Genomic DNA, 21,478 nt, shown 5'->3' with positions numbered 1-21,478 from the left:
TTTACGATTTTGCATGACACTTTATTTATTTTGAAAATTATAAAAATAATTTTTGGCGTTGCTTAAACACAGACATAAGTTGCAGTTTTTGCAGTAAACTCTCCCTGTTCTACCTTTACATAAACAACATTTGTTCTTCTTGCTTCGAAGTTCTGGCCAATGACTAGTGCTATCAAACCGAGCATCGCCGGCTGGTAAATGCATAGGGCGTTTTCTTTGCTCAATTGGCAATTCAACATTAGATTTCCTTTAAGAAAGTCGACCAACAGATTTTTGTATGATGTTTGTTTTAACAAGGACAGATGCTATAGAAACTGTAAACATAGACTAAGTTGACATTTTTTAGGTCTTTTTAATTGATAACAATGGCGTCGATAGGTGAGCCAAGCATTTACTTTTGCTATATCAACGCAATGAAATAAGGTATTGAGATACCATTGTTTTGTTTTGATTGATTTCCTGTATAGTGCTATCAACATATCAAAAAGATTGACTCCACCCATTAATTTATTATGTTCCTAAACAACAGTTCAGCAATTAATTTCAACAAACTTCTTATGTATCCCTAATGTAATATGTATATTCTTATGTTATGATCCCATCGCTTTACCTTGCCAACTGATTGTGGTTCACAATAGTTAGTAATTGTTTAAACGCACTTACTATCATACCACTTAGTAATTGCTAAGCCACTCTTAGTATCAACTTGAAAACTGTGGCTACCTTTTCCGGTTTTTTTAAGATCTCTTTCATTGGCAATGGACAACTTTTTGCTCGATCAGACCGAAGGGTGGCTGCTGCTAAAAATCCCTTTTCCTTCAATGAAAGAAACAATGATAATGAAGCAAACCAATTATCAAAATAAAGCTTAAAGTTTGGGTTTCTTGGTAGTGTTTTGATTAATCTACGTACCACATAAGAACCCGAGCACTTTTGGTTGTCAACGGAGCCAGAATACAAAAAAAAAACATTGATAATGTCTGATGAGACAGAACGTACAAAGTTTTTAAATCCCCATTTTACTGGTTTTTTGGGGTTGTACTGGCGAATACCGGTATATTTGGTAGTGATGTATTGATAGCACTTTTTTGGCCGATACTGTTGCCGATGGATGGGAAAAGGTTGATATCAATGCCAATACCAATGAATTAACTAATTATTGAAATATTGAAAATATAAAACAATACAACTTTAAATCATGTAATCTTGCATGGAATCAGTACTGGTAAACAAAAACTTGGACTCAAATCAGAGCCAAATCATTATTTTAAAAGATATTAGAAAAACTATACATTTTTTAAAAGTATACATTTTTTAGTTTTTTTTACTATGAAAAGAAAACTTTCAAAAAATAGATTCAATTTTCGAGAAATGCTTTTTATTTCAATTTTTAAGAGAAAATGGTACAATCATAAGTAGTTTACTTAGAATTCTTTATTAATTTAATAGCAATTTAGATATCTAAACAACAACCATATGTTATTTATAATTAATTAAATAATAATTAAGTTGTTTTCAAGGAGGTAGCTGGAGGGAGAACATAGGTTTAGTTGGAGGGAGAACAAACCCGAAAATGGATTTAAAATGCGTTACTTTGTAGTATAATTATTCCAGAGGCGAGTCAAAATGGCGCAAAGTCAAAATTTGCAAAGAAATGGAAAATTTCAAAACGTAATAAGTAAGCTTTGAAAGCTGTGGTCGAAATGGATTAATAAAATAAAAGATCAATCAAGAAGTTAATTAAAACAAAAATCACGATTAAGGTGAAGTAATTGTTATTTGCCTCCTTCAATTATAGGTATAAATATCAAAGTTTTAGTAAATCTCTACAACCTATTTGAACTTTATTTTTTGCTTGCCTGTCCAGCTACTGGTTAGTTACGTTTTTTAAAACTGTTATTTCGGCCAGGAACTTATTAAATCCCTCCAAGATTTTATTTTGTGTCGGAGTATTTTTGGTGGATTTTAAAGCAAATTGCTATATTCTAAATATAGAAATATAAAATTTATTTTCGTAAATCCGGCAAAAATACTACCAATTCTTATCTAAACATTTATTAATTAAATTCCTATCTAAAAATTTATTATTAGTTGTTCAAAAAGCGCAGCAAAAAATATCAATAAACAAACTCTAAATAATGTTTACAAATTTTTTTAAACTTCCATCTTTTATTTGCAATGCATTAATTGTTTATAACGTTTTGATACAATATTATTGAATAATTTTTGTTTAAAAAAAAAAAGTGATTAGTTAAATTTAAATTATGATAATTACGCAGTATTTAATAGAATATTATGTTACAACTAAGACTGTTTTTTGAGAAATGATGTATTTTAACTTCGTTTTCCCTCCAGTCTCTAATAACTCCTTGGTTGTTTTTATAATAATTTTATTTTGTGATGTTCGATCCTCACCATGTCCCTAGTAGTACCACACTCGACTTGTTTATCGGCGCAGCGGCCTTGTTTGTCAAGGTTTGTGTTTCGGAGTTATAAAGTTGAGAGAGGGTTGTAACCATATCTAAAGTAGCCTGCTTGATTGCAATGACCTTGGGGAGGTGAATTGAATTAAAACAAAAATAACAAATAAAAATATAGAAATATAGTAGGCTTTACTTGAACACATAGATAACAATGCTTAAATAGGTTACTTTTAAGTATAACAATAGAACAACACAAAATAAAATTATACTAAAAACAACACAATAGCAGTAAAAGTATAAGTACATTCATCTGGTAAATTAAAGCTTATAAACATCATCTTAAGAATAAACAATATTGTCTTTAAACAAAGTCAAAATAAAAATTTATGAAAAAGTTCTAAGTAATACATAAAGTTTAGTTTATTTAATATTTAATTATTATCATAATGCAGGATGAAAATATTAAAATGTGCATTTTTTCATAATTAAAGTAATAAAACAAAAAAAATAAATGTTGGCTTATTTTACTCATTAATTATTACGAAAAAACGTAAATATGTTCTACACTAATTGGTCAGAGTAACAATATGGTTACTAGCTACTTTAGACAAATGTATTTCCTTATATATTTAACTGAAACATTCCCGAATAGTTTATCCTTAAACATGCATATCTTGGGAATAAAAATACAAAAAAAATTAGTTGAGAAACATTTGTAAGATGTGATTATAACATGTTACAACGAGAGTTACTTTTAACTAATCAAAATTAACTTTTTAGTTTCATTTGTACATAACTTTTAATATGCGGAAATGACAATATGCTCCATTATTTAGTTCCTTAAAGATAAAATTTTAAGGAATAAAACAAAATAGGCTAAAAATCGAAATATTTAAAAATACTATTAATATATATAAGTTAAGGGTTTGTTAGTTAAATATTTAACATAAGAAAAAAAAGAGAAATGCTGAAGTAGGATATTTTCACATGCTGATGTTCATACTTTTTTTGCGAAGCGTTACTGAGTTGCATCTTTCTTTCGTTGTTTACTTTTGTTCTTATTGTTTTGTATGAGTATGGTACGAGTTCTTGAAATTTTTTTATGTAATCACGCTCTAAATAAAAATATCATTTTTATTGCTTGTTTATTGATAAAATTTAGCTTACTCTTAGAAGTACATTAGTTAGAAATTTTATAAAAATATAGCTTTACATTTTTTAATTTGTTAAAGTTTAAAAACTGATTTTTCAATAAAAGTCAAGTTAACTTAATATAGCAATATGATTTGTACTACTCCTAATTGAAGGATTTCATTATAACTAGTTGTTGCTAGGTAACATAAACACCAAATTGGTATAATTGTTTTTTAGGTGAATTTGCTAAAACTTCTAATTCATTGATTTTAAGATACTAACAATATTCTATTTAAAACTAATACCTGGCCAACCAGCTTTTTTGTCCAAGTATTTTTGAAACCATTTAAAAAACAGGTCTTCATACTCAACTGTCCAACGACAATAGTTTCTGTTTATTGCTTTATTCTCTAAAATTAAAAGCATTACTGGGGAAAATAATTTTGCATAATTTTTTACAAAGTTCAATTGATATAGTTAAATATATTTTAATATTGTTATAATAGTCGCTTATACGTATTGTTGAATGCAAATTAAGACTTTTGACAAATGATTTAGAAAAATCATAAGAAATCAATTTTTTGAAAAAGACTTATTTCCAGTAATTTAATTAGTAATGAAAATGGCATGCATGGCAATTGAAATTATTATATTATTTGATGCGAAAAGTTTGAAATTTTATATTGTTTTTTTTTTTTTTTTTTACTCTATTTTGTTTTAGAAAAAAAAACATAGTTACCATTCTCTCTGTGAATTTCATTTTTTGAATCATCTGAATCACTCGGATCTGTTTCAAAAAGTGGCGTTTTTAAATCACCCTCTGTAATAATTAACAAAATAAATTTCATCATTTTAAGTCCAAATTAGTTAAAATGTTTATTGCATATATATACACAGTTTAACAAAAATTTTGCTACTGGATAGTCATTTAACACAAGCCTGCAAAGAATCATAAGGAACTGAGGGCTTTTGATCATGACATTCTCAAAATAAAATACCATTATCTAGTAATAATAAAAGTTTAGTATTCTCTCTTTATAAAATCTTTGTACCTAAATAATTAAATAGAGTAATTAAAACAGCAAGTAAACTTTTGCTTAAGCAACTTTGTGTAATTCTATTTACAAGATTTTGGTAAGATGGCAAATTTCTGAAGCTTTTTTCACATTCTGATGAGCTACAAGGAATCATGCATATGAGTGTGGTGTTTAAGTTTTGTTTACTATGAATATCAATGAAGTTCTAGTATAGAGTTTCTTTGAAAAATCAAGTTTTAAAAGAAAGTAACATTTTCTAATTTTTCGAATAAAACAACTTGTGATGCTGAAAATTGCAGTTGCTTAATTATTAAACATTTAATTGATTATTGTAAATAATAGCTTTAGGCTTTTTATATAGTGAATAATACAGGCAAGGAAATATTAGAGAGAATTATAATATGCTGACTTGAAAATATGTCACTAGTGTTGTATACCTTTTAATTTTATAAATGTCTTCTTGTTTGTGCATATTCAAATTCTTAATGTTTATTGTCAAATTATTTGAATATTCATAAATGATGTGTTTTTGTGATGCTTCTGATATTTTTTAAGGTACATACTTTTTTTTAAATATATATATAAGATTCTGCAAATGCTTGTGCTTTTCTCATTAATGCCACTTTATGTTATAATCTCTTTTGAAGAATGGTGTATGCATTCATTCATGAATTATACATACTCCTATGCATAATACTATGAAATATGTTTTAAAACAGCAATGCTATAGTATATATATATATATATATATATATATATATAAACATAAAAAATCATACTTAATGTCATGTTTCTTAAACAAGATTGTAGTTCTTTACAGGATCTGGTAATACCTATTAAAAAGTTTATATAATATAATTCAAACAATTATTGGCAAATTTCTAAATACAAATGCTGTGATAAAATATTTGTTATTTCCTGTTTATTTATTTCTTTTGTCTGAGACTAAACAAAGTTGTCTGAGTCGTAACAAAGTAGAAGCTCTGAGACTTTGTTACGACTTCCGTTACATATATGATAAAAAGTACTAAAATAGTTAATTTGTTTATGTATAGATATTTGTTTTGTTTTAAGTTAAACTCCTGGGTGTAATTTTAAGAAAATTATTGGTTTGATAAGAATTGCATATTTACCATTATTTTCTGGAGGATGATTGATCAAACTTGTCTTTTGTATTTTTTTCCGTGGTTCATTACTTGTGCTTTGTTCACCTAATGTCATATTGTTTAAACTGTAGGTATTTTTTTAAATTTTTAAAAAGAAGAAACATTTTAAATTTGTTAAAACTTAGATTAATTTTTACCTTCATCAATGGTTTGCAATCGCTTTCCTGTTTTGATGAGCTGCATGATGGCAGGTGGAGCTTGGTAAATATTTCTATTAATTGCTTCACTGTGCCCCATGTGCTCATAAAAAAGGTTGCGTTCACTCTCTATCATTGATTGTGAAGCAATAAGAGTACTCAGCCTATGTCTGTTGGTAGTGGCATTTAACCTAGTTTTATTTATTAAAGGTAATTTTTCACATATGCTTGTAAGTGCATGCCAACCAGAGCAATGGCTATCAGAACTTTTTCCACTTGCAAACACATAAGGATTATTGTTTTTAATTCCAACATCATTACGAATTTTAATGTCAGACAAAATTTTCATTGCTGCTATTGTATCAACTGGAAAAAGAATTGGAACAAGATGATTATTCCCTTTTCCAGTCTGATAGGTTATTTTCATCTGATTATCTTCAAAATCATCACAAAAAGATTTAATTCTTTGTTGATCAACCCATGCCCCTTCATCTGCTTCCTTCCAATCAGTCAAAAGCAACCTTGCTGGCTCACCACCTCTCCTGGCATTAAATAAAGTTAACCTTGTACAAGTACAGTTCCTTAACAAAACAAATGAATGTAGATCCCACATCATGAACTTGTCGTTAACTAGTTTATCTATTGTTTCTATAGTAAAATTTCTTAGAAGAATAATGTCACTTTCAACTGGTAAGTTTGCTGGTTTTTTAAGTTTTTTATTTCTTCTATTATTAAGATTATAACTGGCATCACCAAAGACATTTTCTTTTTCCAGATTATATAGTTTAATAAAATTTGAAATATCTTCTGCAACACTATCATCATCATTAGCTAAAAAGTTTCCTACTAGCTTTTCCGCTGCATTTAATATAAGATAACACAAAGCATGTTTTAGTCCAGATTTTTGTTGTTCATTGTTTTCAAATGATGTATAAAGACTAATTGCTTTTGTTAGATTGGTAAAGTTCTTACGGAGAAACATATCAGTTGAATTGTTAAATACTGATTGAATATCTAATGATTTTAAATGTTTGTAGAGGTGACCCAATCTCCTCATATCAGCCCTAACTGACCTTCTTACTTCTGTTCTTTTATCTTTTTTTCTTTTTATTTTATCATAGAGACGAGAACCAATCATTAAAATTGTTGGATCGCTTTTTATGAGTAGTCCAATATCATCATCTCTTAATTTGCCAATGATAAAAGATTTAAAATCATCACTATAACTTTCTAGTGATGCAGAATCCATGGTGTTTAATGGTATACACAAAGCTGAAGCACAAGAATCTTTTGTGCATTTCATCTCATGTCTTCTAAAAAATGATCTAGCATAAAACCCAAAACATCCAGTGCACATTACTGGATCATTATCTAATTGAGAGTATCTCTCTCTTAGGTAAGTTGGATTTTTTTCAGATAATTGTTTTCTATTATATTGCAAAATGCCATTTTTTCTAAGTTGTTGAAATATTCTTTTTTTTTCTGTTTTATTTTTTGTGTTGATTTTTTCTAATGTCTTTTCATCTTTATGCTTCTTTAAGATGTGGCGATTCAATTTTGTATGTAGCTCACCACAAAATGGGCAAACTCTGGTAGGTTGTTTTCTGCGTATTTTTTTCTACAAAATTTGATAGAAATAAATTAAAATAGTCTCAAATAATTTTCTGTAATTTTTAATGTTCTTTTTTATTAAATGTTCTTATTTGGTTTTAAATAAAATGTCAAAGTAATGCCTGTAAAAAAATATTTCAGTATTGATTGAACTTCCTTGAATTTATTTTATTACTTAAAAAGGGTAAAAATTAATTTAACCTCTACTAAATGTGAGTTTTGTAATGTGCTACAAGCACTCAAGTCAATTTCTTCTAAGTCTAAATTTAAAAAATTTTACAAAAAAAAGATTCAAATGTTTTATTTTTAAAGTCCGTTCATATATCTTTTTCATATGTGCTAGTACTTACCTTCAACAATTATCTTGTCTGATGAGAATTTTTCTGATGAATTAACTTCATTCTAAATCATCAACAGGAATTTTTTTATTGAAAAAAAAATCATATAGAGTGCAATATTTTTGAATTAAATTATCCTAAGAATGACAGTTTTTTTTTTTTTATACATAACTTTTTTTTTTTTTTTTTAACTGTTAAATATCTTAAAAAAACTTCAGCACATTTTTTTTTTTTTGGTATTTGAATTTTCATTAATGTGGACTGTAAAAATCAAGTTTAATGTTTACAGCTTTTTTCCAAGAAAACCCTTTGGAGGTATGAATATACAAAGGGAAGAGCAATTATTCAAAATTTGTCTGAAATTTAAAATTCATTGTTATATAGTTACAACTTTTAAAGATTTAACCCTCCATTGCACCACACCTTTTTTTTTGATTTCATAATTTAAATTTGGATTCTTCAATTCATTTTGAAATATGTTTACAAATCTTGTTTGTGGCTAAAGAAAATATATATTTTTTGAAACAAGTGAATTGAAGAAGTTTTTTATCAAAATCTTAAAAATCAAATATCTTTCTTAAACAAAATGTAAACATTTTGTTTAAGAAATTTTGCATAGTTACTCAACCATTTGTATATATTCATAGCTCCAAAAAGGTTTTCTTGGTAGTTGTACTAAGAATTAACTAGGGCTAATTTGCAGTCAATTATTACTTAGCACTATTGTTCTTTATTAATAAAAACGACTCTGAAACATTTTGTTTGATAATATGAACTTTTTTTTTTTTTTTTTTTTTTTTTGTAAAGTAAGGAAAAAATTTTAATATTTAAATTATTACCTAGAAATGTAATAATGTAAGTAATAAAACCTATAAACTAGGAAAAAGATCATCTCAACCTCTTCTAAATGTGAGTCTTGTAATATGGTTTGAACACTAAAATCATTTCTTCTAAGTCTAAATTTTAAAAACCTTGTTTGTTTAATCTTTTTACGAAAATTTTTTCTGCTACATATCTATAAGTTTTAGAGCTTATATGAACAAGCTTACCTCTACCAATAAACTTGTCCAATAAGAATTCATCTTTTTCTGAAGAATTAGCTCCAATCTGAATCAAAAGGATATTTTATTAATGATAAAAAATTTTTTTTATACCATTTAGATAGAAAGCAGGGTTTTTCCAATTAAATATTCTTAAAAATTAAGTTTGTTCGTTCATCTTTTTCATATGTGCTAGTACTTACCTTCAACAGTTATCTTGTTTGATGAAATTTTTTCTGATGAATTAGCTTCATTCTAAATCATCAACATAAATTTTTTTATTAAAAAACAATCTTAGAGTGCAATATTTTTGAATTAAGTTATCTTAAAAATGACAATTATATTTTTAGTATAATTAACTTTTTTTTTTTTAGTTGTTAATTAACTCAAAAAAACTTCAGCACATTTATTTTTCTGTTATTTGAATTGTCATTAATGTGGTCTTTAAAAATTTTAATCTATTCAGAGTTTAATTTGTTTTATAGATCCAATTTTTATCATTTTTTTAAATACAAAAATATCTTGTGTAAAACAAGACTATTTTGTATTTAAAATACTCACACTCTCTGTTTTTTGGTTGACATAATCATTCTTTACTGGTTCACAATGGTTCTATAAATATTAGAATGAATAAGTTATAATAATTTAGCATTTTATACAACCCTAGTGTCTCAGTGTTTCATCTTTTTAAACTAATATGATAACAATATAAAAAATGAAAACAATAAAGACATATTTTTTCTTACATTTGACTTGTTTATCCAAGTAGAAGTGATAGCTTTTGTAATCTATCAATTAATCATCATTTTATTATAAAAAAAAACAACAAAACTACTAAATACTTGAAGTCAAAGTTAGGCTTAAACTTTCATTAAAAAGAACCAAATACAAAGTAAAAATTAAAAGTTTCATCATTCATACAAATTCATCTGTAAGCATACTCAGAATATTACAAGCTGAATTCTAAAAAAAATGAAATATTATTCTAAAGTTTCTATCAATATAAGGGGATTCTTAAGTTGAAATAGTGTTAGATGCTCAATGCAAGAGTTGATACTTTAATTACTTTTTTGTTTTTACTAAAGAACTAACTCACTTCATTTTTAACATCATTAGAAGCGTCTTTCTTCACTGAGTCTGAGAAATTCTAAAAAACAGAAAGGATATTGTTTTGCATTTACATAAAGTTGATTACTGATTATTTTTTGTTTCATTTTCTTGTTGTGTATAGTATTTGTGTTTTCCATTTAATTTGAAAATGCACAAAAGTTTTAGAAGTAGTAATAAAAAAAGATACTTGATTTTTATCACTAATTAAAAATAGAGGATTTTCTGCAACATTTTTTCTAAGTTTAAATTCTAACTCTTGATTTGTTTGCGACTGTTTCTGTGCCAGTTTTATTTCAGCTTTGTTTTTTTTTGATTTATTACTCTACAATATAAAAAATATTTATATAATACTATAATATATAATACTCGACTAAGTCAAATTTTACTTAGTGCATATACAGTTTCTTTTTAGTAGCTGATATTTAGTAAACGTTTATATGGTATTGATCTCACTAACAGACAGATTCTCAAATAATTAGAAAAATATCATTTACCTTTGACTTCTTAATTTGCTCTTGTTTCCTTTCTAACTCCTTAAAGTATATAAACAAAACTTTAAAACTGTTTCAAATACTTTATATTTATGCAATATTTATATAATATTTTAATCTATCTCTAGAGTTTTCAAATGTTACAAAATTTTGCTATTTAAAAATTTTTTTTTCTTGTTATACAAATTTTCTTTTCTTTTATGAGTAATACCGAAACTAAAAAATAGGTTTTATTATACGTTACAATCGCCAAATAGAAAAACCTTACCGCTGCATGCCATGTTAAACCATCAACACCATAAAAGTATACAATTTCTTCATTAGGTTTGATTTCTTTTAATGCAAATAAACACAAATGTAGATTTCGATCTTCAGTTAAAACTTTTTTCATTACTGCATTCGGAAAGTATTTGGAGTCATTGACATACCGAGCCAAGTATTCCTCATGAGAAGTGGCATCAATACTAAAATTTAAAAAGATTTAATATAATGCCTTTAATATCAAAATAGAAATAAACAAGATAAGTTTATTACCTGTATTCAATGTTATTGTGCATAAAGTCATATACATAACTCCCAGCATTAGTTTGTTCGTATACTTTTTCTTTTTCTATCATTTCGCACTTTAGGCATAAATCCCCCCTGTAATGAACTATAAATTCTCCTTTTTGAATGTTTTTACATGCAAAAACTCCATATCCTACGTAAACCAAAAAGTTATGTTTACAATATTTGTAAATACTTTTTATATTACCTTTCCAAACTTAAAGTTATCTCCTGACCTTTTGTTTTGTTAATAAATTTCTTGTATATAAAATCAGGATCTGTCATCATTGATATATAATTTTTTGCTATTTCAGTTGGAGGAAGACGCCGCTAAGATGGTAATTGTAAAAAATCTTTTTTTTATGGTAATGTATTAAAATATTTTTAAAAATTTTAATATTAAAATATCTTATGTGTAAAAAACAATATAAGGAATAATAATAGGAAATGGAGTTACATACTGATTTTTTTTCAACAGTTATTGTTGTGACATGTGGTTCTCTCGATAAACAAGAGTCTTCATGCTGAAAAATGAAACTGTAAAGTATTAGCTATTAAATGTATTGATTATTAGCTCCAAAATATAATATGCTGTAAGAAGTAGGAGATAAAGTTATAAGTTGTATGCTAAAAGTTGCTACCACTTACCGAGTCAGGAACATTTTCAATAATGACTTCTGGTTCATTCTAAGGAGAGATTTGTATACTATCATTTTGTTAAGCCTAAGGATGAGTCGTAAAATAATAGAAGATGTTAAAAAGTTTGACTTACATTTCCATTTTCTACATCCAATCTTTTACTACTTACTAAAGTCAATTCTCTGAGAAACTAAAAAATCAAAATAAATATTTTTTTGAAAATGAAAGTAAACAAATACTTGGTAATTTAAAAAAACTTTTTTTACATCTGCCAGTGGTAATCTCTCTTCTGGTAATGTTTTCCAACCTAATGTTATTAGGTGAATAAGTTTAGAAATCTCCTTCTCATTTTCAGGATAGAGATTTCTTAATATGCTGACATCTGGTCTTTCATTGTTTTTAATTGCATCGAGAAGGAAAACATCGTTTAATAAAGGCAGTATATTTTCCCAAGGTGAGCTAAGATTAGATAAAACTTCAAAGCTTGAAACAGCAATAGCATAAATATCTGTCCATACAGAAAGAAAACTCGTATTTTTTTTAGCAATTTCTGGGGCTACATAGCTTATTGTTAAACCTTCTAATTTTGATCCATATGCAGTTGTTATGTTACTTGTTGTTGTATTTTTTATTGTTGTCATATCTCCAAAGTCTGAAATTTTTACTATGAGATTTTCTAAAGTGCCACTCACTAGCATGTTATTTGGTTTGATATCCCGATGAATGATATTTTTTTGGTGGAGATAATCTATTCCTTTGCATGCTTGAGTTATATAGTCAACCCTTTCACTTAATTTGAAATAATTATTGTCATTTAGAATATTTAATAAATCTTTTAAGGAATGTACAATCACATCATCAAGTTGAACACAGCAAATCTCAAAACAAAGAGCTGTAGGGCGTAAACTAAACCCATAGAATTGAACGATATTTTTATGCTGGAGTTGTCTTAATTGATCAGAAACTGTCCAAACACGTTTCTTTGAAAATTGGATTTTAAAAACTTTAACTGCTGCAATTTTCTTCTGTACAACTGACTTGTACACTTTAGCTGAACTACCTTCACCAATTAAATCAGAGAAGTTTAGAGGCAGTTCAGACAACTCGAAATTTCTCTTTTTTTTTTCTAATTCACTGTTTTTAAAAGTAAACGAGCTCATTTTGGTTTCCTGAAAAAAGAAAGCATTTAAAAGGTATATTATATCTTTGAGTCAAGTATTATTAGTTAAAGTAATAATTTAAAACTTTTACGGTGCTACTTTTAGAAAATCTTTTTTATATTATTAATTATACATACGTTGATTTACATTGTGTTGTTTTGAATTACATTTTTAAAAGCGATGTTAAAATTTTTCAAAAAAAGATTTTTTTATTTTTTTTATTTAGTGCTTTTTATTAGATAGTCGAAGTTTTTTCCCCTCTTAATTAAGCGCAATATGTCTAAAGAGAACAGTATGCAAGAAGAAAGGAACTTAGACGTGGTTTGCATGCTTAGCTACCCAGTGGGCACCCAATGTCAATCTAACATTGGAATTCAGTTAGATTTTCATTGACGACATCAACTGACAAAATCTTAAGTTGAATCGATGTCAGATGTTCGATGTTAGTTATTCCATGTTATTTTGATGTCAGTCTTTAATCGGTTACAAGCATTTTAATTTCCTGCCAATATGAAAATTCAACTCATTATATTGGTACTCACGATATTGGCTTTTTCCAAGGTAATTACCCAGGTTATCAGTTAAAGAGAAGTATTCTTCTTGATTACAATATTTCTTGTGTTCAGAATTTCTTACTTGACTCTATGCATCTAGTTATGTTAGGTGTTGTTAAGCAGTTACTTTTTTTTTAAAGGAAGGTCCAAGAATATGCAGGCTCTCCCAGACACAAATCAACAAGATATCAAATCTTTTTGAGGGTTTTTTAGAAGCTTTTAGAAGCTGCCAAGTGAATGTGCAAGGCAGCCTAGAGCTTTAAATAAACTAAAAAGATGGAAAGCCACAGAATTTAAACAGTTTCTTCTTTATACTGGACCTGTGGTATTAAAGGGAATTCTTAATAATCTTAATTCTTAATAATGTTTATATTAATTTCTTATTGTTGAATATTGGTATAAGAATTATGTGTTATGCTGATTTAATAAAAAGTATACAATTATTGGAGTATGCCAAACAGCTACTGGAGTGGTTTGTCTATAATATATAAGTCTATTGACATATATAGTCAAAGTTTTTTAACATTAATATACATCCATTAATACATATTCAGTATACCATCAAAAAGAAGATCTAATTTTAATGTCTGCTTTTTAGTGTCTCATTTGAAAATCACATGCACATATTAAAAAAGTTTGTTTGTAATGCAAAGAGTCCACTTGTTTAAATTATTAAAAAATGTTCATAATTATAGAAAGCCCGTGAGAGAATTAATCACAGCCTTTTAATTTATAAAAATCTCTTCTAAAAATAGAGATAGCTGGTTCTGTTTAAAAAATGGAGATTTTGTTTGTGTAAAAGAAAAATTGGCTGGTGATTTTTTTTCTTGTAAATTTGTTAAGAAGACATATATGAGAAATCTTTTTCTCAAACTATGTGATTCACGAGATTTAGATATTTATACAACTAGTTCAAATGGACAGCAAGAACATTTTAAAGAATGATATTCTTTGTAAAGTTATTTGTTTACCTCGAAATGATAGTTATATTTTAATTCCATATGTGCATGATTTAAGACAATAAATTAGACTTATAGTAGATTTAGTCATTTTTTATTTATTTTCATTTTATATTTATTTTTATTTTATATTAGACAGGACTGATATAGTTTATTGATTTTTTTGATGAAATTTAAAAAAATTTAAAAGACGAAGTTTACAAGTTTATTTATTTAAATATCAGGAATGCTAAGTCCAAGGTTCTCTATTGTAATTTGGAAAGTTGTGCACAAAATTCAGAATTATGAATTATTTGGATTATTGTATAAATTATTATTTCTATTGAAATAATAATATAAATATACACATAAAAACTTTGCAAGTATATTTTTGCTGTCAAATTTGTTTTTCAAGTCAAAGTTTTAATTAAAATTTAAACATTATAAAAAATATTTTTTTGCTCTATTAATGTATAAATATCAAAATTAAAAGTTGCAGACACAAATGTTTAAAAAGCGATAGCCCTTAAGGTTACTAAAATAATAGTAGGTCATAAAATAGCATATGAAAGAGCTGTTTGGACAGAAAATAATCAAGAATATAGACTGTGTCATCATGCTGGATCAATGACAGCCAAAATACTTTTTATTGACGAGATGGTTTGCAAGTAAAACGTGCTTTCATGAATTAAGAACCTCGTAAGTCTGGATGGAGCTAGTTCGGCTTGGTAAAACAGAAACTTGAAGGTATGTAAAACATTCTTTTCAGCAGCATTTTTGCATACAGGCTAAAGGTATAAACTTTATATTAAGTTTGAAATAAAGAATTGTTAATAGTAGATGGTTGGTAAACATATCAAAAGTAATAGTAGGGGGCTGGAAAAAATACCAAATGGTACTAATATAATTAAAAATAATCCACCATTATTGTTGTTTGCAGGTACAAAAAAAATCAGGGAAACAGGGTTTAATTTTTGAAATATCGGGGAATAATGCTTTCAAATTTTTCCCTTTAGCTAACTAACATTATGTCAATCATACTGCCTAATGTAAGAGTTAACAGCTATTTTTCTATTTATTTTAGGTTTAAATTAGTTTAAAGTATTTCATGAGGCTATTCAGTAATATATTAAGAAGTTATTTGAAGACACCATTAAAAAAAGTCTGCTGGTTTTTTGAGGACCTTTTTATATATATTTTTTGAAAACAATTGGTGCATAGCTGTAAGAATGTTTGCGGGTGAAAAAAGAATTGGTTCCCAAAAATGTTCAAAATAGCAATTAGTATTAATTTGCTTCCTAATTTCAACTGTTTGCAACACTTATGATTTGTGAGAAATTTGATTTGCTTTTCAGTAAAATGGAAAAATTATATTTGAACTGCATTTGTATTAATATGATTGCTGTGTTTGCATAATATGATTTTACACCATTTCTAAATTTTCTAAAGTTTCTTTTAATTGTAGACTAGAATTATGTAATAATTTACAAGAATATACAAAAATTTTATTTTTTAACTTCATTTAAGATTTCCAATATATTGTAGTGAAACTTCTCACAAAACAAATTGAAATCGACAAGCTTTTCTACAAAATGGATCTGAGGATGCCGAAAAGTCAGCAGAAAATGTTCCTAAAAAATTCACAGATGCCGAAGAGCTTCTTAAATTTGATACAAGTTTAAATTATGATGATGAAAAATATAAACAATTGGTAAGTTTAATATTTGTAGTTCTATTTATTATCTTTTTTGTATTCATTGTCGCAATTTTAACTTATTTTTTAACTCTTTTGTCAGAATATCTCATTCCTTCTTTATGATAAAGAAGGAATGAAATAAGAATTATAATAGCGAAAAGTAATTTAAAGTATAATAAGCAAGTAAACTAATTTAGATAAAAAAGAACTTGCATTGAATAAGATGTGTAAAAAGCAAACACTTCAAAAAATCAGTTTTGGAAAAATACCAATGTAATGTTTTTTTCATAAAAGATAAGTTCTATAAATGTAGTTATAAAATTTGATTATTTAAAATTTTTGACTAAAAATATTTTTGTATTCAAAGTTTTTGTTTAAAAGCTGTTTTTCAATTACATTTTCTAAATATAAAAATTTATCAGGTCTCCCATGTCCATTTTTTCCAAATCACTAAATATAAAGATTCCTAACAAGACATTGTTAAATCTACTATCTACTTTTCTGAACAAGTATTATTTCTTATAAACACTTTCTTTGACAAATTTTTATTATTTGTTGAATGAGTATTTCAATTAGATGGTTTTATAAAGAAATAGCCATTTTTTGAAGCCGATTTTTTTATTTTACAAACAAATAAAAAATGTTGTTTTTTAACTTAGAAAGTTATATTTGTATGTAAGTATTTAATACGTTATATTTATATAGGTAGTTCATCTTTCAAAGATTGGTGGGAATTCCTTAAAAGATAATCTTAAAAACATAATGGAAAGGTAATTTTAAAGTTGTTGATTTAAATGATTTACTTTACTTCATGTAATAATGATGTATTATAGCCATTATTATTTCTATATATAAGTAGACCAGATAATAGAAGATTTATTGGTCTATAAAGCAATCTTTTTTAATTTGTTGTTTACATTTAACTGTAAACATGTTGTTTTTTTTTATAGTCTGATGTCATACAAAGTGGTGATTTGCTTCAACATGAAAGGGACCAACCGCATTGATAAGAAAAAGTGTGACACAGAAACAGGAAAACGAAGCTTTTAAAGCTTAAATCTTCTCGAACTTATTAAAGGTAAAAAAAAAATTATTTTTATGAATGATAGAACTGAATGTGAAAAAAGTTATACCAAGTTACTAATATTCTATTTATTTTATTAAATTATAAAAATGTTTTGAAATAACTATCGTATGAGAATCGCAGCATAGTCAAATTTCGTCATCTGCTTTATAGTTTGTTACAAAGGTAATATTCTTTTTTACGATAATCAAAGTTATTAAAACTGTTATTTATGTCATAACAGAGGTATCAAAACAGTTAGAAAACAAACTACTTTTTCAAAACCTTTATTTTTTAAGAAAATATTTTGAAAAAACGAATTTTTGAATTGTAAAATTTTGTTAAAGCATAACTACTTTAATGCACAAAATTTGTGCATTTAAGTAGTAAAATCAAATTTTTCAAAAATCAAACCAATCAGATTGCGCCTATTCTGAGCCTGTATAAGGTTTCAAAAAATGCAGCCCGCTTCATATAAACAGCCTCTTAGTTGCGATTCTGTAAAATACACTTTTTATTTTTAACTAACGCGTTCCTTAGATTAGAAGTCTTTTACATCAATAACAACAAACTAATAAGTATCATACGCTATATACAAGTTAGTATCGTTTAATCTTAAATTATCATTTGAATCGTTAAAGTTTTATGTAAAAATGTTTAATAATTTAAAAATCTATATTAATTTTATGTAGAAATGTTAAAATTTATGTAGAAATGGTAATTGAAATGTTTAATAATTTAAAAATCTATGTTGAAGATTTTTCGGTTTCGGCTTTGTTTTTTAGAATTAATATTTTTTTCATTATAAGTTTAAAAGATTGGAGCATCAATAAAGCTTAAGGTTCATATCTATTTTTTAAATTGCAATTTATATTGCATCTTCGCAGTTAACGAAAAAAATGATTTTTATGCTAAAAACCTAATGCTTTGTTTGTGTTTTTCGTTGTTTATTTATTTAATAAAATGTTGTTTTTTTTAAAAAAAACAAACTATTTTCTCTTTTAAAAAGTGAATTAATTTTATTATTTGCTTTCAAATAATATTTGTTAAAAGACTTGTTTCAGTTTTCTAACGAGCTTACCAATATTTCAGTATTGCTTTTTAAGTTATTTAATCCTTCATAAATTACTTGTGATATCAGTCAGTGATAGTTCTTCAGTTATTTATATTAGATTAAGTTATTTACATTATATTAAGCTTATATAAAAAATTATATAAAGAAATATTTTTCTTATAAAATACAGTAACAGCAAAGTAAATTATTTTTTCATGAAGAAATAAAAACTTATTTCTTAAAATTCGTATATTTTCTAAATTAAGAAAAATTGTATATTTTTAATGGAATGAATGAGTTGTTTAATTTAAAATTTTTATTTTATAAATAAAACACTGCATTGCTATATTTAATAGTGTTAAATATAGCAATTTAATAGTGCATAAATAAAGCATTTCTATATTTTAAACACTTCATTTCTATATTTTTAGTGCATAAATACAACACTGCATTTCTATATTTAATAGTGTTAAATATGCCTCGTTTTTCCACGAAGTCTTTGCGCATTATATGTTTAAATATGTTACTGTGTTCACATCAAATGTGTTTCATGTATTCATGAAGTTTTTACGCGTGGAATGTTTTAATTTAGTTAATTTATTTCCTAAGTACCGTAAGTTTTATTAGGTTATATAAAGATTTGTGTTATGCGGCTGTACGAAGAATACGTGATGTATACCAAATTGCCGATGCCCCTTAGTATGTCACGTATTGTATCAACAGCCAACATGATGACATTTAATTTTAACTTAAGAGAAACAAGTGTAATGCTTTAAGTTGATTAAGGGAGACCCGGTGTCAACATTTGCTAACATTGGTCATCAAAACGGAAAAAGTTATCTTAAGTAATTGATTTTTCCATTTTAGCAGTATGGAGTTATACCACTATTTAGTATTTTAAATTCTTTATCGTTTTATATACCACGCAAATTTAATAAATCAGTGATTAATAAGTTTTTTAAGAATTATTTACTTCAACAGTAAGTCGATAACTTATTCATGATCTCAAAATGATGTTTTTGGACATTTTCCTTGTATACAGACGATATTGAACTCTTCGTTATTTTATTAAATTGTTTTATAATCTAGTCAAAACCAATAGCAAGAGTAAAATGATTTAAAATAATATAGATCATTTTAAATGTTTTTACTTTTGCTATTAGTTTTGATTAGATTAGTTAAATGTTAAGGTGGTAAAGCAACTTTTTTAACAAAAAATTGAGAAGTATTAGTATCAATAGACTTTAAATTTTTTTTAGTGATGACGTCATTGTTTATGCGCATAATTAGCGTCATTTTACCCCCAAAACTGCCTATTCTCTTATCTAATATAACTCAAAAAAGTTTAAAAATTTGAACATGAATTCTTTAATGTATTTAAAATGTTGCCTGTAAAATAGAATTTTTTTTTAACATATTTAATTATACCAGGTTGACATTCAAACTTTAAGATATAAAAAATAAGGGAAGTTAGGCACCAAAACATGATAAAAATGAGTTTTAAAAGAATTAAAAAACTTTGCTTTATAGACAACATTCCTAATATGTTCATCTATAAATCTGCAAAATTCCAGCCCATTTTCTTTTTTCGAGGAAAGGTTATTTCTGAAAAATTAAGATTTAGCGAGAAAAAAAGTTGCAAAAAAGCTCAAATAAGTTTTAAAAAGTAATATATTGTAATTATATAGCAACAAACGTAAACTTACAGCTTATAGCCTAATATAATATTTAAAGTGAAGTCAAACGTCTTGAGCTTTTTGGTTTTAAAGATTTCGGAGAAAAAGCGTTGCTAAGGCCATGTAAAAAAAATGCAAATTTGATTTTAATTAAGATTTTTGGCTTTTTGGAAAAGGCATCTTAAAATAGGTAGATAAAAGAATTTAAAACATTCATTTTAGTATTTTTCAAAATTTTACCAAAAATAACCATTTTTTACCCTGGTTACCACCTTAATATATAAGACTATTGATTAATTGCATTGAGACTTTCTTGCTTCTCCATTACTTATTGTATTATATAATGCTCAATATGTTATGAATAATTTTCTTTTTTTTAGGACATTGGAAATATATAAAGATAACTTTGGAAATACATAGAGACAAACTTTGAGAAAATCTACAACTTAAATATATTAAATTTTTAAATTATCTGGCTTTGTCCTTTTTTCGATATTTTGAAAGCGTAATGAATTAATATTATATATTTTGCAAATTTTTATTTTAAATTAATCCTTGTCCTTTTTTTTTGATGGGGTTATCCCGTCAATTTAAAAGAGAACTTTTAGCACCACCCTATTGTATATTTTGACCCTTAATTTAAGCGTTAAAAAGAGGATTTTATAGATATATATATAAACTTTTATATATATATATATATATATATATATATATATATATTTAGTATTATCTAAAATATGAAAAAGGGATCGTCTATAAAGTACGTAAGCTCTGAGTGGAAATAGGGTTTGCAAATGGCGTATATGAAATGGAGGGGGAGTGGGTCAATTATAAAAGAAAGACACCTAATTAAAAAAGATATATATAATTGTTGGGTGGGTGGTTAAAAAGCTAATGTACTCAAAATACGGGGAGGGTGAGGTCGAAAACAAAGCGTTCGCGCTTTATTAATAACCCCCTAAGTATAAGTGTTTAAGTTATACAAAAAATATGTTTTATTAATTTAAAAATTATCAAAGCAGAAATATGTGAAGGTTAGTTTAACTCTAGGCGCGTCCATTAATATACCATGTAGATAAATTTCAAAATGATTAAATAAAAAGATTTAAAACGTATAATTTATAAGCTAAAATGTTCTTTAAATCGTAATTTATGTTAATTTTCGTAATGTAAGTTAGTTTTTTTTATTGTCAAATAAATGAAATTTAAATGAATGCAAATTTACTTTTTTTCTTCCTCTTTTTCTTTCAAAAATTGTTTTGAACGAAAAAATTTTTTACTTTCAGAAGTATTGGAAATTCGATTTAAAATTCGAACTTTTTTGAGCGCTTAAAATTATTCTTAAAACGCGGGAAATTTTAGACATTACTAAAAGAACCTATACATAACCCATTCAAAAAATTATATTACCTTGATATGTCAGGCATTAAGTATTCGCTCTGATTTTTTTAATTGATTATTATTGAGGTTTCTACTTAAGAAAGAAAAAAATTATGATCATTAGATCGCAATTTTAACTATAATGATAATTCAGTATAATATAATGAAAACTTTTTAAAGAACTCAATTTTACATTAAAATAATCTTAAAAAATTTATATTCGCTGGAAATTTTTTAAGTTATGACAATTAACAATTATTACAAAAAAAATCTAAATCATGATGT

General features: G+C 26.0%; 3 protein-coding genes and 3 long non-coding RNA genes across 7 annotated transcripts; 1 reads left to right on the top strand and 5 right to left on the bottom strand.

Annotated features, from left to right (window-relative positions):
* The first annotated feature begins 1,609 nt into the window (after positions 1–1,609).
* On the top strand, positions 1,610–20,284 carry LOC136082055 (uncharacterized). Its single transcript, XR_010639380.1, has 6 exons — positions 1,610–1,763; positions 7,439–7,489; positions 15,870–16,035; positions 16,726–16,790; positions 16,971–17,098; positions 20,194–20,284. It is a non-coding gene; the product is annotated as an uncharacterized LOC136082055 (long non-coding RNA).
* On the bottom strand, positions 3,223–4,712 carry LOC136082056 (uncharacterized). The gene is made up of 3 exons (XR_010639381.1): positions 4,297–4,712; positions 3,863–3,967; positions 3,223–3,538 (listed from the first exon to the last, which is right to left on the bottom strand). It is a non-coding gene; the product is annotated as an uncharacterized LOC136082056 (long non-coding RNA).
* Positions 5,402–7,906, bottom strand: LOC136082051 (uncharacterized). Its single transcript, XM_065800631.1, has 4 exons — positions 7,859–7,906; positions 7,710–7,768; positions 5,898–7,515; positions 5,402–5,805 (listed from the first exon to the last, which is right to left on the bottom strand). The coding sequence occupies exons 3-4, from the start codon at positions 7,252–7,254 to the stop codon at positions 5,669–5,671; spliced, it is 1,494 nt and encodes a 497-aa protein (XP_065656703.1). The 5' UTR covers positions 7,255–7,515; positions 7,710–7,768; positions 7,859–7,906; the 3' UTR covers positions 5,402–5,668.
* Positions 9,448–10,177, bottom strand: LOC136082057 (uncharacterized). Its single transcript, XR_010639382.1, has 4 exons — positions 9,983–10,177; positions 9,808–9,849; positions 9,633–9,674; positions 9,448–9,498 (listed from the first exon to the last, which is right to left on the bottom strand). It is a non-coding gene; the product is annotated as an uncharacterized LOC136082057 (long non-coding RNA).
* Positions 10,449–11,571, bottom strand: LOC136082053 (histone-lysine N-methyltransferase Set8-like). Of its 2 annotated transcripts, XM_065800634.1 has the most exons (5): positions 11,495–11,570; positions 11,270–11,363; positions 11,022–11,187; positions 10,756–10,951; positions 10,449–10,529 (listed from the first exon to the last, which is right to left on the bottom strand). In XM_065800634.1, the coding sequence occupies exons 2-5, from the start codon at positions 11,319–11,321 to the stop codon at positions 10,464–10,466; spliced, it is 480 nt and encodes a 159-aa protein (XP_065656706.1). In that variant the 5' UTR covers positions 11,322–11,363; positions 11,495–11,570; the 3' UTR covers positions 10,449–10,463. The 2 variants fall into 2 exon arrangements, with proteins under 2 accessions (XP_065656706.1, XP_065656705.1); XM_065800633.1 differs by lacking the exon at positions 10,449–10,529 and having other exon boundaries at positions 10,615–10,951; positions 11,495–11,571.
* LOC136082052 (probable serine/threonine-protein kinase Sps1) lies at positions 11,511–16,020 on the bottom strand. The gene has a single exon (XM_065800632.1). The coding sequence runs from the start codon at positions 12,830–12,832 to the stop codon at positions 11,834–11,836; it is 999 nt and encodes a 332-aa protein (XP_065656704.1). The 5' UTR covers positions 12,833–16,020; the 3' UTR covers positions 11,511–11,833.
* Positions 20,285–21,478: the final 1,194 nt, after the last annotated feature.

This window comes from Hydra vulgaris, chromosome 06 (assembly GCF_038396675.1).
Source record: "Hydra vulgaris chromosome 06, alternate assembly HydraT2T_AEP".
In the NCBI taxonomy this organism is placed as follows: Eukaryota; Metazoa; Cnidaria; class Hydrozoa; order Anthoathecata; family Hydridae; genus Hydra; species Hydra vulgaris.
Note: the sequence above shows the minus strand (reverse complement) of the source record. Positions and strands in the feature narration are given on the sequence as shown.

Coding starts and splice junctions, on each gene's coding strand:
- LOC136082051 (XM_065800631.1), bottom strand. CDS start 7,254: ATGTGCACTGGATGTTTTGGGTTTTATGCTAGATCATTTTTTAGAAGA. Junction 5,806..5,897: donor ATTGCAAACCATTGATGAAG/GTAAAAATTAAT, acceptor ATATGACATTAG/GTGAACAAAGCACAAGTAAT.
- LOC136082053 (XM_065800633.1), bottom strand. CDS start 11,321: ATGATGACAGATCCTGATTTTATATACAAGAAATTTATTAACAAAACA. Junction 11,188..11,269: donor ATTTATTAACAAAACAAAAG/GTCAGGAGATAA, acceptor TGGTTTACGTAG/GATATGGAGTTTTTGCATGT. Junction 10,952..11,021: donor CACAATAACATTGAATACAG/GTAATAAACTTA, acceptor TTTAAATTTTAG/TATTGATGCCACTTCTCATG.
- LOC136082052 (XM_065800632.1), bottom strand. CDS start 12,832: ATGAGCTCGTTTACTTTTAAAAACAGTGAATTAGAAAAAAAAAAGAGA.